At 38.0% G+C, this 26,484-nt stretch overlaps 2 protein-coding genes across 4 annotated transcripts in view; one reads left to right on the top strand and one right to left on the bottom strand.

The window, feature by feature from the left end:
* LOC310737330 (uncharacterized protein) overlaps positions 1 to 26,484 on the bottom strand; it is a gene marked incomplete at its 3' end in the record, with an annotated part of 188,975 nt that overhangs the window by 66,790 nt on the left and 95,701 nt on the right. The gene's annotated exons all lie outside the window — the stretch shown is intronic.
* nav1b (neuron navigator 1b) overlaps positions 8,558 to 26,484 on the top strand; it is a 78,762-nt gene continuing 60,835 nt past the window's right edge. For 2 of the 3 annotated variants that reach the window (XM_083528707.1, XM_083528706.1), the window contains exon 1: positions 23,707 to 24,968. In XM_083528707.1, coding sequence (XP_083384833.1) covers positions 24,329 to 24,968 — 640 coding nt within the window. In that variant the 5' untranslated portion in view covers positions 23,707 to 24,328. Of the gene's footprint in view, positions 8,707 to 15,026; positions 15,732 to 15,904; positions 15,997 to 23,706; positions 24,969 to 26,484 lie in introns of those variants that run through there. The other variant, XM_083528705.1, reaches the window with a different exon arrangement.

Genomic DNA, 26,484 nt, shown 5'->3' with positions numbered 1-26,484 from the left:
TAATGTTGAACTATGATGTTTAATGCGGTGAGGACTGAACACTAACGAGACACATCATCTTTTCGTTTAGCAGATCAATTGGTCTTATCGTGGCTCCACTGGCTGCTAAAGTCAAGAACCTTTGATTCCTTTGCATGTGTCAGCATTTTACGTGGCACTGTAGCTGCTCCTCCCTTCTCAGTGAGTATATAATGACTCATACTAAAAGCAGATCAGTCACAGTTATTGCTTTTTGTGTTCAAGTAAACCCTGTGATAATATATACAGTCTTTCTGTCTGTTTAAATATTCGCAATCTTCTTTGAAAACTTTAAGAACTGCTTAAAACAAATTCAATACATTCAACTTTTGGGATGTTCTGCTTATTCTCATCTTTCTGTTCTCTCCATGTTTATCTGTTTTATTTCTGTGCAGTTGACTCGTGCATGAATTAGAAATTAGTACGGGTTAATCCTCTTGCAATTATTACACAATTGCTTCATCATAATTATTTGAGCTAAACATAAATAACCATAAGGTTAAGAACTTGATATAATATGATGTTAATGCTGATGTTAATGCATTATTTCTTAAATTGTTCTTTCTTTTAGTAACTCTAAACAATTAATTAATTATCATTTGGTTTTGTTGACATAGTTAAATGGAGTAAATATGATAGTATATGACATACATACAAGTTTATGTTGCCAGTGATTTACAAAATAATAGATAATGATTATTCTTTGTTTTTTTTTCTTTTCAGTAAGGTTATTCTTTTTTTTTTCATTATTTGTGTCATCTCTCATTTTTGCACTTTTTACAGACTGTTACTTTCTTGTTCAATGTTCCTAACTAGCTTTTCATTTTCAAGGCATATGTGCCACATTACACTAATATAATGGCTTCTACTAGGACTGTTATAATGTCAACAAAAGTGGCAAATTCTTTCATTTGTAAACATTTTTATCGTTTCATTTGTTTTATCGTGGTCGTGGTACAGTGTGCATGTGTGTGGAAATACACCCTGGATAGTTTATTGCTGCACACAAATTCACACACTCATTCATACCTAGGAGTGATTTACCGTATCAAGTCTACCTACCTGCATGTTTTTGGGAGGTGGAATGAAACCAGAGAACCAAGGAATCCTGCATGCAACACTCCACATAAGTCTTAAATGTGCTAGAGTTAGTATGTGATTACTAATCCCAAAATACTTTGTTGTATACAAAGCAAGGAGTCATGTGCATCCTTGTTGCTTGTCACAAGGCAGTGGTGTGACAGTCCTGAGGGGTGAGACTGGTCTGGGAGCAGGTTGAAACAATGTGCATTTGTCTCAATTGTCTCAACTAACAACATGGACTTCTGTACTCAAATTGAAGCTTTGGCACATATGCATATGTTGGTTTGAGAGAAATAATATGCAATCTGTATTTATTTCATTCCTACAACCTTACTTAGAAGATGCTTAAGTATTACCATGCAAGGGTATCAACTAAGACAAAATGTGAGAAAGGAATCACACAGCTGTTTGGAGGAATTTTCCCTCGAGGGAGTAGAACGAATCGCATTTGAGGCCCTTTGGTTTATTGTGAAATTGTCTTATTTGCTTCTCACAGACTAACCAGCATCTGCTATTTGACTGCCAAAGCCCCTCAGAGCTAATGATAAGCAACTAAGAAACATGTGGTGAATCAAAATTTGGTCAGATGTGAGCAGAAAGTGAGATTTGTGCTAGTAAAAAACCCTTATGAGCACTTTCCCCTGAGAGCTAAATGCACCACATATGATTCATTGTCTGTGAATCATCAGTCAGTACTCAAGCATTTGAGCAAGACAATGTGCTTTCGGACATGGTGTTGTTTCCCAAGACAAACGATATCCTGCGCCTGTGTGGAAAGTTGCCAGGAAACATACATGGCCATAGAATTATCAGGAAGTTTGTGATGATGTCATGGTAAAAGTAGGAGGGTGATATACAGTGAGTGACATATGTTTTGTTTTTGAATATTTATAAGTAAAATTTGTAACTATACATTATACAGCAACAGTGAAAGCTGGTGTTTAAATCAGGAAAAGGATTTAATGTTAGTCAAAAGGTCATATATTATTCAATTAAAGCATTTCTTTAATATTTAACTCAGTCATTTAGAAGAAGCTCTGATATAAAAACCATCCGTTTTTTTTTTTTTTGTCGAATATTATAAAAGTGTTTAGGTCCCCTGGTGGTCTAGTGGTTAAGATGCAGCGCTCTCACCGCTGCGACCCGGGTTCGATTCCCGGTCAGGGAACCATCCCCAGCCACTCTCAGTGCCGGTCCCAAGCCCGGATAAATTGGGGAGGGTTGCATTAGGAAGGGCATCCAGCGTAAAACATATGCCAAATCAAACGTGCGGAGGATCCGCTGTGGCGACCCCTAACGGGAGAAGCCGAAAGAAACTTTATTATAAAAGTGTTTAAATTATTAAATTACTTTTTGACGTACCATTTGTACCAACGTACATATAAAATGTGGATAAATCTACAAGTGTGTTTATTTGGACAATAAGGTAATTATTTAGACCAGTTCAAATCAACGTAACTGTAGAGCTGCTGTTGTACATGGCCATACTGTCTCTCTCTGACCGCACTGTGAGTAATGCCCTTGACTAGACACTCTGTCTCCTCTGTAATATTAACGCCATCAGAGATTTTTACTGGCTCTCCTTCTCTTTTGGGAACTTGCTACATAGCCAAGCATGTTAATTTATGAACAGTGTTTGCTGTTTTGCACACAGATTAAACATAATTGAAAAACCAAACCATCTCTCCTTTATAGAAAATCATGTCTGTAGAATTTACTGGCTTTTTCCAGTAAGTGCTTTATCCTGGTTGAGATCATGGTGGGGCTGGAGCCTATCCCGGGAATATTGGGCGAGAAACAGGAATACACCCTGAATGGAATGGGCCTAATGTCTGATAAGAAAAATCAGAGTAAAGCATTAAACCGAAGTCTTTTCATCAGTGTGACTTACAGGAAGCTGCAAAATAGAATCAAATCGAATACATCAATGTTTGTATTTTTAGGATTAGTTTGCCAAATGACACAGCAATTTAATAGATTTGAATTACAATCCTGGCTTGAACATTCTTCTCCTCAGTCATTATTTATAGTTGCTTTTAGTTTAAAGTCTACACAGTTCAGCAGTCCTTTACATTGCTTAATCCCTGTTTATTGCTAATGCTGAGTTGCCAGTTTCCTAAATACATTTATCAACTGTTTCGTTGACACCGTGTGCTGTGTTATGCTATCTTTTTATGCTATTAACCTAATTCTCTGTCTACTGTACCATACAGTAGCCTTTGAATAGATGCCACCCACACTTGGCTAATTTCAGGGCTGTTTCTGTTTCGGATTTAAACTGTCACTTGCATAAACACAATGATTATAAGGTTTCTCAGAGTTTCCAGGCTACCAACAGATTCACGTTTTCATCTTGGGTCTTGTAATTTGTGTTATTACTGTAAAAATGTGTAAATCATTTTGTCGAGGTGTGACATTTACAGTACTGTACTCTCCGACAAATTTCCTAGAAGACCACCTGCGACCACCTTCCACACAAGTCTCCAGGATTATGGAGGCTGTGACATAAAAAATTTTTGTATTAATAAAATCTGATTCATGACAGTGTGAAAGAATTTTGTTTAAAAAGCACAGGCCCTGAGGTCAAAGTTTTAGCATGTGTTTTTGAATATAAGCTTTACAACATTACATGAATTTACAGTGGTCCCTTTTCTTTGATTGACATGGTAAAGATTGACAAGTTTTTATACAGAACTTCAAAAAGACTCATTTTATAGTTCTGTGTTCAACTCAGTATAATAAAAATTATAATAAATATATATTTAATACAACAGCATATTCATTGAAAAGCCTGTAATTATACAATACTGGCAGGTTATACTGTATTAAAGGAACTTTTATTGTATGTATAGTATTAATGGAACTGCATAGATACAAAAACACTGCTATATTTACAATACAGTAAAACAAAACATTAAAATACTGAAGAGACAAAGGACCTGAATATCAATGTTCTTTTTTTTTTCTTTTATGTAAGTTTGGTTGAAGCACCATAGTTTTAATAATAACAGCAAAGTTTAAAGTGAAGGGTATAAAGGCAGGAGACATTCAATAAGTCTGTTAGCCTGTTAGCATAGCTTTACAATCTCCTTATAGTTTAAACAGGCAATACTCATTGGTAGTGGTACAAACTTATAATGTGAATGTAATGAATTCTTTATAAGTTACATTTCAACAAAACTGAACCACTGGAACTAAGCTGTATGATTCTTTTATCCTGTCACAGGTGGTCAACAAGGGCCACAGCTAAAAAAGAGTGCTATTCAAACATGCTAATATTTAACTAGCACAGTTAACTAGCAAGCTACACCAAAATACTTCTTATGTAGATTTATTTTGTTAGGATTAATAAATGATCCAATTTTTTTATGTTTTTCTTTTTGAAAGAAAATAGTTTAAACACTTAACTAAACTTAATTTAACTTAACTTAACTTAATCATTAGCTAATATATTGTTGCCAATATGTAATCAATATGTACTGTTACTGATATGTAGTGTTATAGATTTATTATATATTTTTTTTTTACATGTAGGGTTCACCTCATCCCACACACACACACACACACACACACACACACACACACACACACACACACACACACACACAAGGTAATACAAGATAATACACTATGCAATATAATTTACAAAATTATACAATTTAAGCATAATCTAGAAATGTCCTACAAATCTCAAAATAAAAATACGTAAAAATGGTAATAAATGTTCTGACTATGTACATTATTGTTCAACATTTCTCTTCAAGGAAGTCGCTACTGAATTTTTATTCCTTTTCCACAAGGGTATGGATGTGTTATGATTTCCGGATGTTCGTTCCCATGTCTGTCCGAATCTCGCGAATGCAATATCTACAGAACGAGAGATTTATTGTTTGTAGGATTTATATCGAATGAACATTGTAGCCATGAGATGAACTGAATTTTTTATTTGTTTTGAAATGTCAAGGTCACAGCAAAATCTTTCCAGAAGTATAATATTAAAATTGTATTTGACTTTCTTGTGAGCATGTTTTAGTGAATGGCAAGACTAAAAACACATACAGTTTTCAAATATCTAGTCTTAACCAGCTTAAAAGAGGTTTAATATTCTGACCGCCAATCAGTCTGAAAACAGGCAGGAAGGCTTATCTAAGCATCTGCTACTGTCGAACACACTAGCTCTTTAAGTCAATCATAGGATTAATCAAATTAGCACTAGAAAACAATTACAGAACCAATGAACATTAAAGAAGGAGGAATTAGACTGGCTGATTTGTTCCTAATTAACAGCACTAACAGAGTTTTTTTAATGAATTTACGATTATAATAATACAGGGCTTTTAAGCATTGTCTTATCTAGACAGTCACAGTTCTGTTCTATCTCCATGGAGATTGTTGTTGGTTGGATAATAATTATATATTTTTACTGTCTTGTGTTGTACTCTCAGTAATTCAGTAATTCAGTAATTCTGTTGGGTGCCATTTGTGTCCTACTGATATCTATTGAATGATTCATATTCAATAACTGCTTTACTCAGGTCAGAGTGTTGGGTGATTCATTACAGATATAAATAGACTATATGATCAAAGCTATGTAAATGCCTGACCATAACCCCACGAGTGAGTCCTCCCCAAGTCCACAACTTTTGGCAAGTTGGAGGCACATGATTTTCTAGTATGTGTTTGTATACAATTATGTAGCTTTATAACATCTTAGCAGAATGCATAACCAAATGTGTGTAGCCACCTGATCATCAGACTCATATGTGGGTCTTCTTGAAACTGTTAGCACAAAAATAAAAGCACACAATAGTGCAAACTGTCTTTGTATGCTGGAGCATTACAATTTCCCTGTGGAAATAAAAGGGCCCGAACATGTTCCAGAATGAAAATTCTCAAAGATTCCCAAGATGCTTGTAGAGGAACTCAGTTGGCTTGCACAGAACCATGTTCTCAACCACCACTAAAGACCTTTAAGATTACCTGGAACAAGCACCAGGATTCCTCACCTGACATCAGTGCCAGACCCCACTAATGATCTTTTAGCCGAATAAATTAGCTTCTTTTTGTTTTAATAGCCCCAAGGTTTTCCTGTGGGAAACCTTAGAGGAAATCTAGAATAAAAACTATGTTCAGAGGAAAGCCTTCCCAGATGCAGTTGTAAGAGGTAAAAGAGGACAAGCTCCATTTTAATTACCTGCCTTTGAAATGGGGATGTTCAGAAAGCTCACACAGGTGTTATGGTCAGATGTCCACATCTGGCTCTCTTGTGTATGCATATATTGAAAGGAAAAGGTATAATGTATAGGTAAATTGCTCTTATCATTGACCTATGTGCATGGTTTCAGATAGATAATACATTTTTGTTGACTAATCAATAGGGAAAAAGTTGATGATGGGCTCAAGCTTATACAATGTATATAAAAATATCACAGGCGTTGTGTCTACACCCTCCACACTGTTAAAATAGCAGGCCTTAGTGACACGAAAAAAAAAGAAACTTAGATCATTTATTTTTTTAAATCCTCACTGATTATTACATTACTCATGTTTTGGGGTAAGCAGTCAGCATGCCAAGTTGACTTGGCACAATTTTCCGATTTTTCCTTGCAGAAACATTCAAGATCCATCAAATTTTATCTCCTGTGCACAGCCTGCTTCAGGACACCCAACAGATCTTAAGTTGGATTCAGGTCTGGGCTTTGGCTAACATGGGCAGGTAGACTTTTTATAGCCATTGCATTTATTACTTATTCACCGCACTGTTTACTACTTTCCTGTTTTTTCTTTGTCCAAATATATAAATATGACAGATTACAGAAAATAACAGGTTAAGTCTAAATCAAAAATCTATTGGCAAGTTAGGAATACATTTTATTAGAAGTGTTTTATTAATCACTTTATCCTTTTGTCTCAGGTTCACACTTCATATAACATCAATAATGACAACAATAACAAGCAGTCTTTTCCTTTTGCCTCACGTTAAAGCTGCTCCTCTGTGCATTGTTCTGATATATATATAATGCAATGAGCCTTTTAAATTCCCCTGGAAAAGACAGACTTCTTATGCTGTAATTGTGTTAGCTGTATGACAGACTGAGGGTGAGGACTCCTTAACTGTCAAGTGAATAGAGGGGGAATTGAATTAGGGATGTCTGGCCTTGGGAAGAGAAAGACATGTTAAAACCATGTTTTACTTGTTCACGGGGTACTGGTGATGTCATACATAGCTGATGAGGTTTGGACAAAACTAATTTATACAGGCCACCAAAAACAGTTGTTTTCACTTACTGTATGTGTCCTGCATTTTAGCTGTGAACAAATTTAGTTGTGGTCAAATGTTTATCTATTGTATGAATGTTGTTTCGTGAACAATAGCAACACAGTAATGTTGTCTCACAGCTCCATTGTTTCTGGTTCAATCTTTAGTTTAGGTTACTGTCTGTGTGCATTGTAGCATGTTCTCCTGTATTTTTTTTGGGTTCTCTTAGTTTCTTTCACCTCCCAAAAACATAAACAAGTTTAATGAATGTCAGAATGTTTGTGTAAATGGATAAATGTTAAAAACTAATCGAGTAGTTCTTTGTTAGATTGCATATTGCAATTCGATCTAGACGACATTGTCTCTCTTGTTATCTCTCCCTATCTCATTATCTTTCCATTTCTTGTCCTGAATGTCCTTTGTGAGATCAATCTGATCTGAAGCAATTTGCCCAGCTTGCCATGCTCTTTCTGTCTTACTCTTTCTCTGACACAAAATGTACTGTAGAAAATAAGATGTGGGTATAGATTTTACGGAATACAAGCAAACCAGTCCTATTCTACAAATCCAAGTGTCAGTGTAGTGCACGCTGAACTTGTGCATGATCAACATGGTTCAAACTTCCTATTGTGGCCTTGTATCAACATTAGTACAGTGATTTAAAGCAATGTGGTTCCTATATAGCATTCTCAGTAATGTACTGTGTAACTACTATTAAGTTCGGGTATTGTGTTTATGTGCTATTGTAAGTGTACCTCCTTCAGGCATTAAAAGGCTAGCATGCATTTTTTGCAAGGGATTAGCCTTGACTTTGGAAGTGATACATCTCAAGGACAAGCTGTTTGATGGTGAAAGGGGTGACTCAAATTGAAAGGTGGTCCGAAGCTGTAAAGGAAATGACCCAGAGGGTTTTGGCATGATGTCATTACTAGAAGAAATATGAGTCACTGGTGGGTGCATGTGTGTAGTGAGAACTATAGTTGAGTTTTTGCTTGGTGTATATGTGAGAGAGTTCATCAGTGTGTCACTTGCCAAGCCTATAAGAGAGATTCACAAAGAGAGAGAGGGAAGAGAGAGAGAGAGAGAGAGAGAGAGAGAGAGAGAGAGAGAGAGAGAGAGAGAGAGAGAGAGAAAGAGGTCCCCTCAGTCCAGATGTCTCTACTCCCCTCCCGCACACATGGAAGAAACGGCACGTGGCTCTTCAAGGCTTTGTTGGATAGCATTAAAGGTTTATTTCACCACAGTGGATAAGAGTTGGCACAGCAAACACAGACAAGTGCCACTGTACCACTACAGGATTTTACTACTATATTAGCTGAAAGGACAAAAAGATTCCAAAATTCCAGGTAAGAATGTGCTTTTCAGTGTGAATTTATAGTTGAATTGTTTAGTGTGAAATAATGTAATGCATCTCTCCCTATTTGCGATCCCTTCTCTCTCTCTCTCTCTCTCTCTCTCTCTCTCTCTCTCTCTCTCTCTCTCTCTCTCTCTCTCTCTCTCTCTCTCTCTCTCTCTCTCTCTCTTCCAAATATACACACTGCTTAATCACTGTTCAGAACTGCCTTGTCATGAAATGTCAATTATGCACCTGCTTGGCTCCTGAGTGTATTTACATTACTGACGTCTTTCAGACAAATTATTACTCGATTACTGATTGTTTAAAATAAACATTATAATAATTATCTGTCTGATATACACAGTAACTGAAAACTTAAAGCATAAAAACCCTGTCAGGTCACTGAGTTAACTCAGCCCTTAGGGTGGCTTCACTGAAACGATATTTTAAAAAGCTTTCTATTCAAATCACCTATTGTAATGGAGCACTTTTTGTCTAAAAACAACTTTTTGTATAGCAGTGGAATGTAAGAATAGTGTTGTACAATTACACATTTTATTGTAAGTGTATTTCATTGATTATATATATATAAATACTGTAAACTACAGAATTTGTGGCACTCTTAATGAGAATGATGAGAATGAGACATATAAAAAATTGATTAATGATTTTAATAATGATCTGTTGAAACAATTATTTTTTTCAGCAAGCCATGTAGTAAAATTATGTCTTTCCTAGATGCACAAAGTCTTAAGCAACTCTAATGCTCCCCTTAACCAGGTCACATCATTCAGGGGTATATCTGTACATAAATCCCTTTGTTGTCCATCACTATGAAATAAACTAAATAAACCCATAATTACCGAGCTGCACAAATCAGTTAATGGGAAAATACACCATGTGTGATTAAAAACAATATGGAGCCTTATAGTAACAATAGTCATTATAAAAATAAAAAAAATAATAATAATAATACGAAGAAGAAGAACAAGAACAAGAAGAAGAACAAGAAGAATAAAAAGAAGTTTAAAAGGCCTGAAAAAGTTTTGTGATACAGGCCTTTTTACACATAGTGTTATGAGTTGCTGTTATGATCATGGCAAATAAGTATTTAACCTATTTTCACATCCATATGCTTTTTGTACATCCTTTTCCAAAGTTCTCAGTCTTTCGAAAAGGCTTTTCACTAGATTTTAAAGTATAGATGTGGGGATCTGCCTCTTCAGCTACAACAGCATTAGTGAGGAGGACTGGGACATGCCTTGTTCATCCCAAAGGTGTTCATTGGTGTTGAGGTCAGGCGCATTGGTAACCTTGGTTTGACTGCAGACAAATTGTGCACCAAAGAGCATAAAAACACATCACAAACAAGTCAAGTCAAGTCAAGTCACAGTGAAATGAGACAACGTTCCTCCAGAACCCTGGTGCTACATTTAACAACATAAAGCTACATAACAGAAAACACAGAGCTAAGGACTAGTAAGTGGCCACATAGAGTGCATCGTGTGCAACCTGGTGCAAACAGTGCAAGACAGACAGTGCAAGACAGCACCAGACAGTGAAGGACAAATACACGACACAAAATAGCGCCGCCAGTAAACCTATTGTATATTATACAGTACAGTGTGCAGAGAGAACTGAGTACAGTAGTGTACTTGTAAGTAAACAAAACGATTTGTGCAAAACAGCAATAGCAGCAGTCAAAGGATGTGCAAAAACAGCATGTAAACAGCATGTAAAAAGTTTGTAATAATAAAGTAATGTAAGGGTGGTGCTGAAGACATTGATGTGTGAAATGAGTATGAGTGTGTGTTTGAGACCGGGTTGTACAGATCAGTAACACAGTTGAGTGTGTGTGTGTGTGTGTGTGTGTGTGTGTGTGTGTGTGTGTGTGTGTGTGTGTGTGTGTGTGAGTTTCAGTTCAGGTCTGTGTGTTGAGGAGCCTGATGGCTTAAGGGAAAAAACTTTTGCACAGTCTGGATGTGGCGGCCCGAATGCTTCGGAACAGCTTCCCTAATGGCCAGAGGGTGAAAAGTGTGTGTGTGTGTGTGTGTGTGAGTAGTGTGTGGGTTTGCGGACGCAGCGTGTGGTGTAAATGTCCGTGATGGAGGGGAGAGAAACTCTGATGATCTTTTCAACTGTCTTCACTATCCTCTGTACAGTCTTGCGATTCGAGATGGTGCATTCCCAAACCAGGCAGTGATGCAGCTGCTCAGGATGCTCTCAATGGTCCCCCTGTAAAATGTGGTCAGGATGGGGGGATGGAAATGGGCTTTCCCTTTAGCCATCTCAGAAAGAAAAGATGCTACTGGGCTTTCTTGGTGATAAGGCTGGTGTTGAGTGACAAAATAAAGTTCTCTGCCAGATGAACACCAGGGAATTTGGTACTCTTGACGATCTCCTCATAGGATCCATCGATGATCAGTGGAGAATGGCCCCTTTGTGCTCTCCCGAAGTCAACAACCATCTCTTTAGTTTTTTCAACGTTCAGAGACAGGTTGTTGGCTCCACACCAGGCTGGTAACTGTTGCACCTCCTCTCTGTATGCTGACTCATCGTTCTTGCTGATAAAACCCCCCACGCTCGTGTCATCTGTCGTGATTCAAGCTTTGCTTGCTACACAGTCGTAATTCAGCAGCGTGAACAGCAGTGGACTGAGCACACAGCCCTGAGGGGCCCCAGTGCTCAGTGTGGTGTTTATGGAAATGCTGTTCCCGATCCTGAATGACTGAGGTCTCCCAGTCAGGAATTCCAGGATCCAGTTACAGAGGGAGGTGTTCAGGCCCACTAGCCTCATCTTCTCAATCAGGTACTGAGGGATGATTATGTATAATTCTAAATCCTTATTGTCCAAGTGGGTGAGGGCCAAATGAAGGGTTGTAAAGATGGCATCGTCCGTGGAAAGGGCGATGCTCAGGGAGATGTTAAAAATCTCAATAAAATACATACCCTATCTGTTCTGCACATTCCCTGAGCACTCTGCCAGGAATGTTGTCTGGTCCAGCACATATAAATGGGTTAACTCTGCATGGAATTTTCGTCACTTTAGCTTTCGTCATGTGTTCGGGTCAGTACCCGAAAACTATGAAAAGCCTGTTCTTGTATTAGAACACTGTATTTAAATCTGCATTAAAAGGCCACAGAAGCCATGACTCAATAAAACTTCTCTGAGTGTCTATGGGCCGGCAAGAGTGTGATACCACAGTGAGATATTTGCTCATTTCACTAAAATATTAAATTTAAATAAAATGATTTAGGAAAATTGCTAAAAGTTTCTTTAATGCATTTTAATGAAATCTTAGGCTACGCCAGGTGTCCTGTGTAGTCTTAAGCATTGCCTGTGTTCTATGGACTCTATGGGCGATTGTGAAAATGAATGAATAAGAAAAACATCTGTAAACAGGAAGAAAAATAACACCATAGACAGGCTCAGTAATGTGCAGAGAAAACCTAACAAGACTTTGTAAACAGAAAAGTAACAAAACAGAGCACATATACACTGCGACTAATGTGGAACAGGTTAAAGTAATGATGAGGTGGGGCTGGGCGTTAATAGAGCACTCAGGGAAAAGAACGTCAGGAGAAAGAATGTTTTGTAAGGTTGTCTATGCACCTTACAGTCCTTTCCATTATTGGTACCGTTCATGATGATTAGTATGGCTAATCATCATGAACGGTAGATACACACAAAAAGGAGACCTAAACCACTCATTTCAACTGCTTTATATTCTTGTGTGTGCATGTGGATTGCCCTCTTAAATTCAGTCTTTGCAACAATTGATATTGGGTTTCTACTCATTATCCTATTAAAAGCTCTGTCCATGACAGAGACAACTAGGATTAATGCTAAAATATCCCGGTGCTTAGGAGAACTCATGATGCCATCAATCTTTAAAACTTCTAAACCACTAGCCACAAAACAGCCCCCAAGCAGCAATATTTTACAGTGTGTTGGTTTAACCCTATAGTGATGGATGACAGATTTTACATGTGTAACCTCACATTGTAGTTTTAACTAAATTATCCCAGAGAAACAAAGGATTTTTTAAGGGTACATATAAATGCACTGTAATGCTAGGGCTTAGCTTATTTGCCTGTAGTATTTCACTTTAATCAAGCTGTTTTAGTGTTATAGTTATAACATGCTGGTGTAACTGCATTGCTAGAAGCACTTTTTACATAATCACCTTACCAAGGACTGTGCTGCTGTTGCAGTGTTCAAATTGGGGGTCTCTTCAAGTCAACATGCCCACAGTGACCTACAGTGAGGAAAATAAGTATTTGAACACCCTGCTATTTTGCAAGTTCTCCCACTTAGAAATCATGAAGGGGTCTGAAATTGTCATCGTAGGTGCATGTCCACTGTGAGAGACATAATCTAAAATAAAAAATCCAGAAATCACAATGTATGATTTTGAAACTGTTTATTTGTATGATACAGCTGCAAATAAGTATTTGAACACCTGTCTATCAGCTAGAATTCTGACCTTCAAAGACCTGTTAGTCTGCCTTTAAAATGTCCACCTCCACTACATTTATTATCCTAAATTAGATGCACCTGTTTGAGGTCGTTAGCTGCATAAAGACACCTGTCCACCCCATACAATCAGTAAGAATCCAACTACTAGCATGGCCAAGACCAAAGAGCTGTCCAAAGACACTAGAGACAAAATTGTACACCTCCACAAGGCTGGAAAGGGCTACGGGGAAATTGCCAAGCAGCTTGGTGAAAAAAGGTCCACTGTTGGAGCAATCATTAGAAAATGGAAGAAGCTAAACATGACTGTCAATCTCCCTCGGACTGGGGCTCCATGCAAGATCTCACCTCGTGGGGTCTCAATGATCCTAAGGAAGGTGAGAAATCAGCCCAGAACTACACGGGAGGAGCTGGTCAATGACCTGAAAAGAGCTGGGACCACCGTTTCCAAGGTTATTGTTGGTAATACACTAAGACGTCATGGTTTGAAATCATGCATGGCACGGAAGGTTCCCCTGCTTGAACCAGCACATGTCCAGGCACGTCTTAAGTTTGCCAATGACCATTTGGATCATTCAGAGGAGTCATAAGAAAAAAAGTCATGTGGTCAGATGAGACCAAAATAGAACTTTTGGTTCATAATTCCACTAAACGTGATTGGAGGAAGAAGAATGATGAGTACCATCCCAAGAACACCATCCCTACTGTGAAGCATAAGGATGGTAGCATCATGCTTTGGGGGTGTTTTTCTGCACATGGGACAGGGCGACTGCACTGTATTAAGGAGAGGATGACTGAGGCCATGTATTGCGAGATTTTGGGGAACAACCTCCTTCCCTCAGTTAGAGCATTGAAGATGGGTTGAGGCTGGGTCTTCCAACATGACAATGACCCGAAGCACACAGCCAGGATAACCAAGGAGTGGCTCTGTAAGAAGCATATCAAGGTTCTGGCGTGGCCTAGCCAGTCTCCAGACCTAAACCCAATAGAGAATCTTTGGAGGGAGCTCAAACTCCGTGTTTCTCAGCGACAGGCCAGAAACCTTACTGATCTAAAGAAGATCTGTGTGGAGGAGTGGGCCAAAATCCCTCCTGCTGTGTGTGCAAACCTGGTGAAAAACTACAGAAAACGTTTGACCTCTGTAATTGCAAACAAAAGCTACTGTACCAAATATTAACATTGACTTTCTCAGGTGTTCAAATACTTATTTGCAGCTGTATCATACAAATAAAGAGTTAAAAAATCGTACATTGTGATTTCTGGATTTTTTTTTTTTTTTAGATTATGTCTTTCACAGTGGACATGCACCTACGATGACAATTTCAGACCCCTCCATGATTTCTGAGTGGGAGAACTTGCAAAATAGCAGGGTGTTCAAATACTTATTTTCCTCACTGTATATGTTTTCACACACATAGACACACACGCATGCACACACACACACACACACACACACACACACACACACACACACATATATATATATATATATATATATATATATATATATATATATATATATATATATATATATATATATATATACACAGTAGCACTGCTACAAAACAACATCCAAAGCTTGACTAGACATCCCACTAACTGTAAAACAGAGGTGTGGGAAAAATTACACTAGTGCAAATGTCTGAACTTTTATTGTTTTTAAGGTAGTTTATGGTGATTGTTTCCCTAAGATCCTTGTAATTTAAACTTTACTGTAATCTAATCCTATCTATATGTAAGAATTTTACTGTAGCCCACCATGCTGCATTACAATGTGTCAGATACCTTTGGCCACAATTGTGTTAGTGAGGTTCTTGAATGCAATATAAAATCGTATGTTACTGTTTTGGCAGGACCATGAGTGCTGGAATAAAACCGGTGTCTCAGGATCACAGTGGCTCTGGGATTCCTCTACCCCGGACCATGAACACCTTCTCCAAGAAGAACAGCAAGTGCTCAAGTGGCAGCTTCCTGAACTCACCTGCACAGTGTCAGCCAGGTGGAAGAATGGCTTCCTTTGCATCTTCCACTTCCAGCAGTGTTAACTCTAAAGAGCTGCTGAAGGAAGCTTCATCAAGGATTCAGTACCAATTGCAGAGACCAACTCCACTCAAGACCTCATTTAACCATATGACTGGCTCTCGCTCTGCCTACACTAGTCCACAGGTTCCTAAAAGGCATATGCAGCGCTCTAAAGACACCCTGGACATCCGTAGAGTTCCTGTGACCCAGGACAGTTTAGAAAACTTGACAAGGAATGGCAACAAAAACTGGAAAACTAATATGGTACAATTCAAGAGACTGGACAATGCAGATGCCCCATCATCATCTTGTATGACGATGCAAGGGGTCCAGACAGGAAAATCTCATCTAAGAGCAACCAATGGGAATTTGATTTGGGGATCCTCAGCTGGTAACCGACCAGGCTGTAACAAGCAAAGAATCGAATTAAAAAATGGAAGCAATAACAAAGGCATGAACTCATGCAAACCTACACCGCAGAAAGCTGAAGGAAGTGAATCACCTCGTATGGCTGCAGTGGCACCTTTCAGGTTAAAGTAAGATCCATGAGTTTATGCTGAAGCAACAACTTGTTAAAATTCACACTATTTATTTATAATATTGTATTTATTATTAATCAGGACCCAGGCTGTGCTAAGTTAAGCTTAAACAACTTTAACATAAAGTTATTTGTACTATTTTAATTCATGTCCATGTCTCTGATCCCCAGGCTTCAGGTTCAGGAGGATACTGACATGTCCTCTTTGGAGGATGTGAGTGACTGCTCCTCAGACTCAATGGAAGTGTACTGTGAGGATTTGGGTAAGCCTTTCCCAAATTATCCAGAGTTCATGACCAGAATCTTACACTCTATGGCCTATTATTAAAGGCCTTTGACTTTGAATGTAGGCATAATGTCAGGCTGGCAAAATTAGATGTAATTACTGCCTGTGCAATTGCTAGGTGCAATGAGAGCATGCTATTTTGTCTCTGTTTCCACATTCAGAGCCCTGCCATATTCAAGTCAGCTGTACTGTTTAGGGCTAAGGATGTCTTTATTATGATACCTTTTCAATAATCTTTACTTGGATTTGTGCAAAGGTTTGCACACCCTTAGTACAAAATAAAGACAACTGAATTTAATTATACAAGCAAGACATGTGCTGGTGGTGTTTAGCGTTTCATAATTAATCATAAGTAACATAAATGCTGTAATAGTGCTTGGTAAAACAATACCCAATTTTAGTGAGTCTGTGGTCACTATGGCAGATTCCTGCTCTTGGCTATCTAGAGAAAACAGAATGTCGTCGTCTGCTGTCTTCGCTGATAGATTTCAGGGTTTATTATGTTGTGCATTCTAAGATGCTTTTCGTTGGGAGTGACAAGGATGGACAGGATTAGAAACAAGTTTATTAGAGGGACAGCACATGTAGGATGTTTTGGAGACAAGGTGAGGGAGGCGCGTTTGTGATGGTTTGGACATGTGCTAAGGAGGGACATGGGGTATATCGGTAGGAGAATGCTGAGGATGAAGCTGCAGGAAAGGAGGAAAAGAGGAAGACCATGGAGGAGGTTTATGAATGTGGTGAAGGAAGACATGCAGGTAGTTGGTTTGAAAGAGGCAGTTGTAGATTACAGGGTAGTATGGAGACGGATGATCTGCTGTGGTAACCCATTCACGAGAGCAGCCATAAGACGAAGAAGATTCAAAGATGCTTTTCTGCTCACCATGGCTGTAAAAAGTGGTCAAGTTAGTGTATTAAATTGTCATGAAATAAACTTTTTTCTTTTGTCCATTTGAAAATTACTGAAGCACATTTCATCAACCATTTTAGTATATCTTTTGAAGGGACAATGCTATAGAAATGAAACTTGGATATACTTTAGAGTAGTCAATGTGCAGCTTGTATAGCAGAGCATAGATATACCGTCTACTTCTAAAAATAATTATTTTCAAAATAGCTGGCAACAAAAATGAGTACACACTAAGTGTTAACAGCTACAGTATACCTAATGTAACCATGCAAAGCCAAATATCCTACTCACGTTCATGTTTTTGTCTGCTTGACAGGACCATACAAATGTGTGTTTCTTGTATTAGAGCAGTTAGAATTTGGTTCTTTGAGTACAATTCTCTCATACTGGCCACTGGATGTTCTACATGGCACTTCATGGTAAAGAACTCTCTGAGGATTTGAGAATTTAAATTGTTGCTCTCCACAAAGGTGGCAGAGGCTATAAGAAGATTGATAACACCCTGAAACTAAGTTACAGTATAGTGGCCAGGGTCATACAGAGGTTTTCCAACATGGGTTCAAAACAGACTTCACAAGGTCGATTAAATAAGTTGAGTCCTCGTGCTGTGTGTCAGGTGCAGAAGCTGCTTAAAAAACCAGATGCATGAGTGCTGCTAGCATTGCTTTAGAGGTTACAGAAGTGGAAGGTCCGCTCGTCAGTGTTCAGACCATATGCCGCACACTGCAACAAGTGGGTTTGCATGGCTGTCGTCCCAGAAGGAAGCCTTTTCTCAAGCTGGTTTACAAAAAAGCCCGCTGCTATCAAAAAGCATGAATTACTGGAACCATGTCCTGTGGTTTGATGAGACTAAGATAAACTTGTTTGGCTCAGATGGTGTCCAGCATGAATGGTGACACACTTGTGAGGAGTACCAAGAAAATTGTGTCTTGAATACAGTCAAGCATGGTGGTGGTAACATCATGGTTTATGGCTGCATGAGTGCTGCTGGTACTGGGGAGCTGTGGCTCATTAAGGGAAACATGGATTCCCACAGGTACAGTGACATTCTGAAGCAGAACATGATGCCCTCCCTTCGGAAACTGGGATAATTGGCAGTTTTCCAACATGAAAATGAACCCAAACACAACACCAAGATGACAACTGCTTTGCTGAGGAAGCTGAAGGTGATGAAGGGGCCAAGAATGTCTCCAGACCTGAACCCTCTTGAGCACTTGTGGAGCATCCTCAAGTGGAAGGTAGAGAAGTGCCATGTGTCCAACATCCAGCAGCTCCATGATGTCATTATGGAAGAGTGGAAGAGGATCCCAGCAACAACCTGTGCAGCTCTGGTGAATTCCATTCCCAGGATGATTAAAGCAGTGCTAGATAACAATAGTGCTCACACAAAATATTTATAATATTTAGACACTTTTGACATGTTCACTTAGTGTGTACTCACTTTTGTTTCCGGTTATGTAGACATTAATGGCTGTATGTAGTGTTATTTTTAAAGGACAGTAAATCTGTACTGCTATACAAGCTGCACATCGACTACTTTTTCCATTTTTATAGTAGTGTCCCTTAAATGTTTGCTGAAATGTAAGTGTGTACTCACTTTTTCAGATACTGTATATAGATAGATAGATAGATAGATAGATAGATAGATAGATAGATAGATAGATAGATAGATAGATAGATAGATAGATAGATAGATAGATAGATAGATAGATAGATAGATAGATAGATACCCACACTGGTATGTGTTATGCAAATCTATGTGTAGATTATGCTTGTTGTCATGTTTTCATTGTGCCAGGCCAGACTCCTTTATTTAGAGTCATTCTAAGGAAAACATTCTTTCAAATGTCTTATCTTACTTACATACTGACAGATAATTCTGTCCAGATACATTCCTTATCAAGAGCCAGATTTTCTTTCTAGTGACTCTAACAGATATAAGTCTACATGGATGTAAAATATACACTCAAAGTTGCCAAATATGAAATCTTACTTGTCTACTGATCAACCAAGAAAGTCAAGAAATAGCAATTAATTCCAGTCATGTTCCTGTAGATTATAAGGCTACAAATAAAAGTTTATATTTATTTCCACAGTTGTCTGGGATTAAATGGAATCCAGAATCATTCAGTCTAGTGGAACTTTAAACTTGCCAGAACTTAGTTGTGGGAATCTACTCTTGGCAACACAAATTTAGTTAAAAGAAAATAGCCGTTCAAGTGAGTCTACGGTTGGGAAGGTCTGGGTTTTGCTTTGGACAAGCAGCACTGGGTTACTTTATGAATGTAATAATTTAAATTATGTTAATAAATTAGAGGTAAAGGCTTTATGTTGGATCATTATGCTTTTTTTTAATAAATCTATGTACATGTTGTGTGGCAATTTTCCCAGGCTTTCAAAGCCTAGGAAAACAAACAGTACACACTTTATTGTAGACTCCTATTTTCCCAGAGTTTCAACATCCGTGGTGTAGTTTTGGAATATGATTAATCATTCTCAGGGCCAGAAAATACTCCCTGTTTTTTCATAAATGTTTTTCTAGGCCATCATTAATGGTGTTGCAAGAGGTTGTAAGTTTCATATGCACATTTCAGACTCATTTAACTAAGAAAAAACATTAGTTTGTGGGGTTTTTCTGTTGTTTTTTGTTTTTGTTTATTTAAGTGCACTGTGATATTGAAATATATACAAGATCATTTTCCATGACATTTTGTCATATTTCATGTTGGCCCACATGAAAATAGGATAAATTAGAAACAAAATTTGGGTTTAGGAGTCTGTAGTTGCAGAACAGTTATGAATAAATATGTTCTATGCTTTTGTAAACACAATATGGAAACAAATATAAATAAAGGGATGTGGTAATTCATTTTCAAGTGAAATTTGTAGTGATTGAAATCTTACTCAAAGATAAAATACTCAATGAAGTCTCTTAGGTGATGCTAATAGTGTCTGGTTGAAGTAATATCCAAGGGCAGTTACTTTTTAAATACTCTGTTGTGTAGTTTTATATCGAGCAATCCTAGATGACAGTAACCAAGCATTGATCTCTAGTAATAATTCAAAAGGAGGCAGCTGTGAACGTTTTTAAATGGTTGCAGGGTCAGACACAGCATATGGCAGGTTTTGATCAGTAGATCAGGTCTATGGATCCGATTTCACCCACTGTGACTTGGTCTGTGACTTGATGCCCTTCGTGGTTTTGGTTTTGTATTCACCAAAAAAAAAATCTATTCTCCTAGGTTAGACTATGGTTCAACCATTTTCATTGGGTTTCTCACATCACTGGATTTCTGCCTAGATGCATAGGAAATGCCAATGATATTTACGCTGAATTAGTAATGTACAAAAAACACTCGTTAATTAGTCTGTAGTGTTTACATGTTTTCAGTAGTATTTGCACAGTGCTAATAAAGACTTACATATCATGGATGTCATCTGTGATCTGAGATGCAGAGAGGAACGTGTAGTAAGTTTTTCCAAAATGCCTGAAACAATCTTTGAGCAATCTCCCTAAAAGACTGCATGAAAGTGTACCTAAGAGAATTTATGCAGTGTAAATACAAATACTAATCTGTTTACCTCTCAGTATAGTAATTATTTATACTTAATTATTTTTGAAGTAAACTTTCCTTTACAGCTGCACCCAAACTTTTGTCCAGAGCTCTGTCTGTCTGTCTGTCTGTCTGTCTGTCTGTCTGTCTGTCTGTCTGTCTGTCTGTCTGTCTGTCTGTCTATCTATCTATCTATCTATCTATCTATCTATCTATCTATCTATCTATCTATCTATCTATCTATCTATCTATATACTGTATGTATATGTGTGTATATATATATATATATATATATATATATATATATATATATATATATATATATATATATATATATATATAAATATATATATATATACATATTTTTTGTGTATTCTTAATGTGTGTGTCCCGTATGTATGTATGTATGTATGTATGTATGTATGTATATACAGTATATATAGATAGATAGATAGATAGATAGATAGATAGATAGATAGATAGATAGATAGATAGATAGATAGATAGATAGACAGACATACATACATACATACATACATACATACATACATACATACATACGGGACACACACATTAAGAATACACAAAAAATCAATCAAGAGGCCAGCTCCTCTGCAGTTTTGTCAGGTTTTGTCGTTTATTTCCATGGCTTAATGGCATAAACAGATCTGGCTTAGCCTTGGGGATGCTCACGTGTCTGCTGACAGCTGTGTTGTTGGCCGGCCTTAGCCTTTCAATGATCTGCAGATGTGGGGGAAAACCTCTCCTGAGGAAGGGTGGTCAACCAGTGTTTAAAATGAGGGTCTTAAATAGCATATTTCTTTGCAATTTGGTCGACATGCATGTACTACTTACAAAATATATAACCAAAAACAAATCATATCTAACAATATTCAGGAAAGACCAAGAATGTTTTTTTATTGCATTCCAAGGTAAAAAGTCCACACACAGCTCTAAAATCAATTAACATATGGAAGCAAAAATAAGGTGAGGCTGCAGCCCAAGTGAGCAGGAAAAAGCTGTTCCATTTAGTTTAGCAACAACAACGTGGCACATGAGAATGAAGCACAGAGACACATAAAAAAAAAAAAAAAAAAAAAAAACGAGAACCAGATTAGACTGGAGTGACGTCCGCATCTGAACTTCCTGAAATTTGGAAGAGACTACTCAAAACAAAAACAAACACATACAGAAGCACTAAGCATAATAATGCCCCCTCAGGACCCAGCATTGGAGTGTACACAAATATCCCAACCACAATCACACACTCACCCACTCACTCAATTGCTTTTACTAATTGCTGGATTTCAAAAGTTTTTAAAAGTGAACAGCATTGTCAGGGCGCCAATAGTGATGAAACTGGTGTTTTACTTTTTTGTGAACTTTATGATCAACCTCACCTGCTTCTACCTAAAGTATTCTATTAAAAGGTTTTCTGAAGTCAGGGCATACATAATAGGGTTGGTACACAATTAATAAACCATAAGTAAGCTTTGCATCAGGTTGAATCAATCTACTATCAAACTATCAATTATTTTTCTATTTCATCCTGTCATGAAATATTATATTCCTCTTGTACCAGAATTTACCACAGTTTAACCCAGGGAGCATCAAGTCCTTTCTGACAATGTGCTGACACCCGAGACTTCTTTCATAAACTTTAAGTAAACTTAAAAAAATAAATCCACTGAAATGTTGCGATATTTATTACTAGTCTTAGATTATGTAGGTCATCCGGCATTCAATTTCATTAAAATAAGCTTAAATGAAATAACTATCCCATTTCATAAGCTCATTAATATCAATATTATTGTAACCAGTACTACTGTCAAAGAAAATGTATCAATAATGTTACATTTTACATTTACAATAAACACATTCTCATTAATAAGATTCAAGAATCTAAGATAATTTAGGTATATGAATAATTTACTTGTATCTAAAAAGGCAGTGTTATTTAAGTACAGTAGAGTTAGCATTCTTATTTCATGAATTTGTCACATATAATCCCAAATAAAAGCATGTGCTATGGATTAAAACTTTAGTACTAATGTCATGTAAAAGCAATTTATGTGACTGGAGACTGAAATGAAACAATATTTTACTCTGTAGAAATTTAAATAATTATGAGATTGTAGATATAACATTAACTGTTAAGTCAATATTTCTCTTGTTTTAAAATGAATTTCAACTCTCCATATCCTTGAGCAATTCCATAGCCCCTCTTCCTGTGGTGCTCTCTACAGGAAGTTTGTCATGCACTCAGTAATGTCATCAGATGTAGCCAGAAACATAGGCAGCCTACTAGTAATAAAGGAAAAGAATAGAGGCTATTCTTTTCACTTCCTTTTGACCCACAGTGGCATCAAATGATTTGTGTGACTTTAGAATTAACCCCCCACAATCAGCATGGGTTTGACAAAGTTTCTATATCTCAGTGGGAGAGCTTTAAGGCTTTTCTTTACACATAGTGCTAACCAGGTCAGTTGCCCCAGGCATTCGGAGGAGTGCTCATTCTCGGTCATGCATGTTAAGAGTGATGAGGAACTAGGGCATTCAGCAAAGAAGATGGGATTGCTCATATCTACATTTGAAGCCCTCTGTCGCCATTTTCACAGTGCATTGTTGTGTTCAGGGAATCGTCAGTCCTACAGTCTTAATGCCTGTTGTGATGTAGGGATCATGGTTGCTATGGAGATGGCTTTTCCAGCAGAGCATTGTGGAGTACTCCACAGAGATATGTACATGGACTGTCATCTTAGGGATCATCTCAAAATACCTCATCCACAGCATGTATAGATGCTGCAAGATGAGGCTGCTGCAAGATTGCATTGAGCAGTATTAGCTCTTTCTGCATGTTTTGACGCTTAGCAATTTACGTTTTTAGGTTCAGGTTTTATATGCATTTTCATTAGCATTTAACAAATGAAAAATAACATATAAAATAAGTGTCCAATTATGTAGACAAAATAACTGAGAAGATTTGAAATCTAGCTTTTCTTGATTGTTTTTAATTTAGTTTACCTTTTGCCTGCATTTCATCTTAATGTGTATAGCTGATTACTTATATGAATTACATGTAATTATGATGTAATTATGACCAATGAGGCAATAAATCTTTTCGGTTTTAAATGGCATGAGAACTCTATTAACCCATCTAATACAGTAACAGTGGATTTAATGACTGTGCATATCCAGTGGGGGAGGGGTTGAGAGAACAAAGGGCTCTGGATAAACTGTGCAGAAACATATGAACTGATGTCCTATTGTAAAGGCGGACTAAAACCAAAGCATGCATTTAATCATCGCCCCTCTTTTCTCACACTTTCTGCTGGAAAGGAGTGAAACATTGGTAAATGTTACCTAGTAAGAGAGAGGAAAAGAGTGAGGGAGGGGGAGGATGGAAGAGAAGAAAAAGGGGGAGGGATTGTTGTTGCGTCTGCCTGTGCTGCTACCCGGTTGCTGTGCATTTCAGCTGTAGTAGGCTATGGTGAAGGGAGGAGAGAAATGAATGAGAAAGAAAGAGCGCAGAGAAACAGAAAGAAAGGCAGAGCTGGGGCAGCAGTGAAGTAGCAGGCAGACAGGAAGGCATAAGGAAGAAAAAGCTTAGGGAGGACAGGATTAGCATTTTCTTCCTGCCTTCTCGGGGAGGGAGGAGGAAAGAAAGAAAGAGCTGAGACTGTGGATTCTCCTTCTTTTCTTTCATCATCTCCTCCTTGCTGAAGCTGCTCTAAATGTTCTCCCTTAGAGGAAGAGCTTTGGGGTAGCATAGGAAAGGAGGTTGGCTTGCATACTAAAGCTATCTAAAGGTAGACGAACATACATCTGGGACGGAAGTTGCAGGCATGGCTGCCAAAAGAGGCAAGTCTGGAGTACCACAGAATGTGGCACGGAGTGAGCTGAAGGTCTACCGTACAGGTAGCACAGAGGGACGCATCCCTGTGCCTACCAACCTGCGCAAGCAGAGGTCTCTGACCAACCTAGCTGTTTTAACGGATGCCGAGAAGAAGATGCAGCTCTATGAGCCCAAGTGGTGCGACGACATGGGCAAGGCAGGCACTAGCCACCTAAAGACAGGAAAGCCAAAACCAACAGGCGGAGGAGGAGGCGAAGGGCCTGGCAGTGCCCAACTATCAAGGAACCTATCAAAGTCAGAACATTCTCTGTTTCAGGGCAAACCTAAACCTTTTACCCCGCTTGCTGCTCCTGGTGCCCTGGGGAAGACCCAGAGTCGTATCCCTCGTGGCCCTTATGCAGAAGTAAAGCCTCTTAGTAAAGCTGCAGATGATGGAAAGTCTGATGATGACATCCTTTCCAGCAAGGCAAAGGTGGCAGGCAAGAAGACTGCAGCTGGGGTTCATGGGGACTCTGAGGCCAAAGGCCAAGGTGAGGAAGGTGGTGATAAGCCTTTTTTGAAGGTGGATCCAGAGCTAGTGGTCACAGTTCTTGGGGATCTGGAGCAGTTACTCTTCAGTCAGGTGCTTGGTGAGTAACCCACAGTGTGTTTGTTTTTTTTTTTGTAAAAAAACAAACTGTTGTAATGTCTGCAGATCTCCAAGTTTCAAACAAATCTGCTCCCAACTCCTACTAACCTAACCAAAACTACCTTAAATACAACTGTGATATGCTTTCTTTGCTGATGATAGAAACACAGCTTGATGTTGACCAAGTTCTGACATTGCAACCTTATTGATGGCGATTGTCCTTAGACAGTTCTAAAACATGGTTGTCAGTGACTGTCCTAAATTAAATAGTGGGAGAGCTGCATGGAGAAACAGCTGTGTACTTTGTGCTATTGTTCTCTGTGCATTTACATCATTGGTGTCTGTTTGTTCTCTAGCACTTCTGTCTTTCTGTTGGAAGAATTGTAGAAATCTGTAGATGATTCCTGTGTGTCATTTCATGTTGGATGCTGGTTGATGGCGACATTTGGCATACTGATCTGCTTTCTGTTGTCTGCCCACTGCAGTGCTTGAGTGTATGCATGTGGGTGTGTGTTTGTGTGTGTGTGTGTGTGTGTGTGTGTGTGCACGCGCTGGTTTTTTAGGACTGCTGTTGCTCTACTCTGAGCTTTAATGAGGTAATGGCTGCTATCAGGGAATGGCTAAAAAAAGGGGAGTAAAATACAGCAGGCTATATTGAATTCTTATATCCTCCAAGCATTTTATCCTCAGCCTTTAAAACGGTGCAACCTTTGCTTTGATAGCAAGCATGGGAAAAACAGCTACCTAGCTAATGCTAATCACCATCAAATCCTTTTTGTATTTAGAAGCCACTGAGGCACTATATGTAGGTATATCCTTCTATTGTATGCTTCAAAAAAACACTTACATGCAATTATTTCTCCACTGATTGGTTTCATATACATAATATTCTGTAGGAAAATTGTATTGGGTTTGGCCTCTATGTTTTTTTTTCCCAGTATGTGAAGTCTTCTTTGTTTCAAAAAAACCTTCCAATTTTTGGAATTGATGAAATATTTGGATATTTGAATAATGTATTGCGGATATTTAAATAAATGACCAAATCACAATGAACCCATATCAGTGTCCTCAACCTGGACAGACAATGCTCATAACTATTAGAAACTCGTGTTCAGTGTTTAACTGTGATCAGTGAATTCAACTAAACAGCCTTTGAATATAGCTCTTTAGTATACCTGTACCTGCAGTCAAAAATATTTTACATAATATTTTATATTATTATCAGCTATTCTGTCACAAAAAAGCTAACTATTCCATTATATACCAATTTTCTTGAAGTAATTCCTGTCTGCTAGCCAGGCAGGTAATGTGAAAATGAATCAAGTGCATGTGAATCCATGCATTTTGTGACTCTACTAGTTAAAGTTAACCAAGACCTATTTAAGATATTTAGGCTTATATAGGAACATTTGTTTATTCTATCATTATTTCATAATATATATCACATTGCATAAATAGGATAACAGCATCTATAAAATAGATCTATTCTAAAATAAAGCCTTTACAAAGTGATCTAA

The sequence above is a fragment of the Silurus aristotelis genome, assembly GCF_946808225.1.
Source record: "Silurus aristotelis genome assembly, chromosome: 2".
In the NCBI taxonomy this organism is placed as follows: domain Eukaryota; kingdom Metazoa; phylum Chordata; class Actinopteri; order Siluriformes; family Siluridae; genus Silurus; species Silurus aristotelis.
The sequence above is the reverse complement of the archived record's forward strand: the minus strand, read 5'-3'. Positions and strand labels throughout refer to the sequence as shown.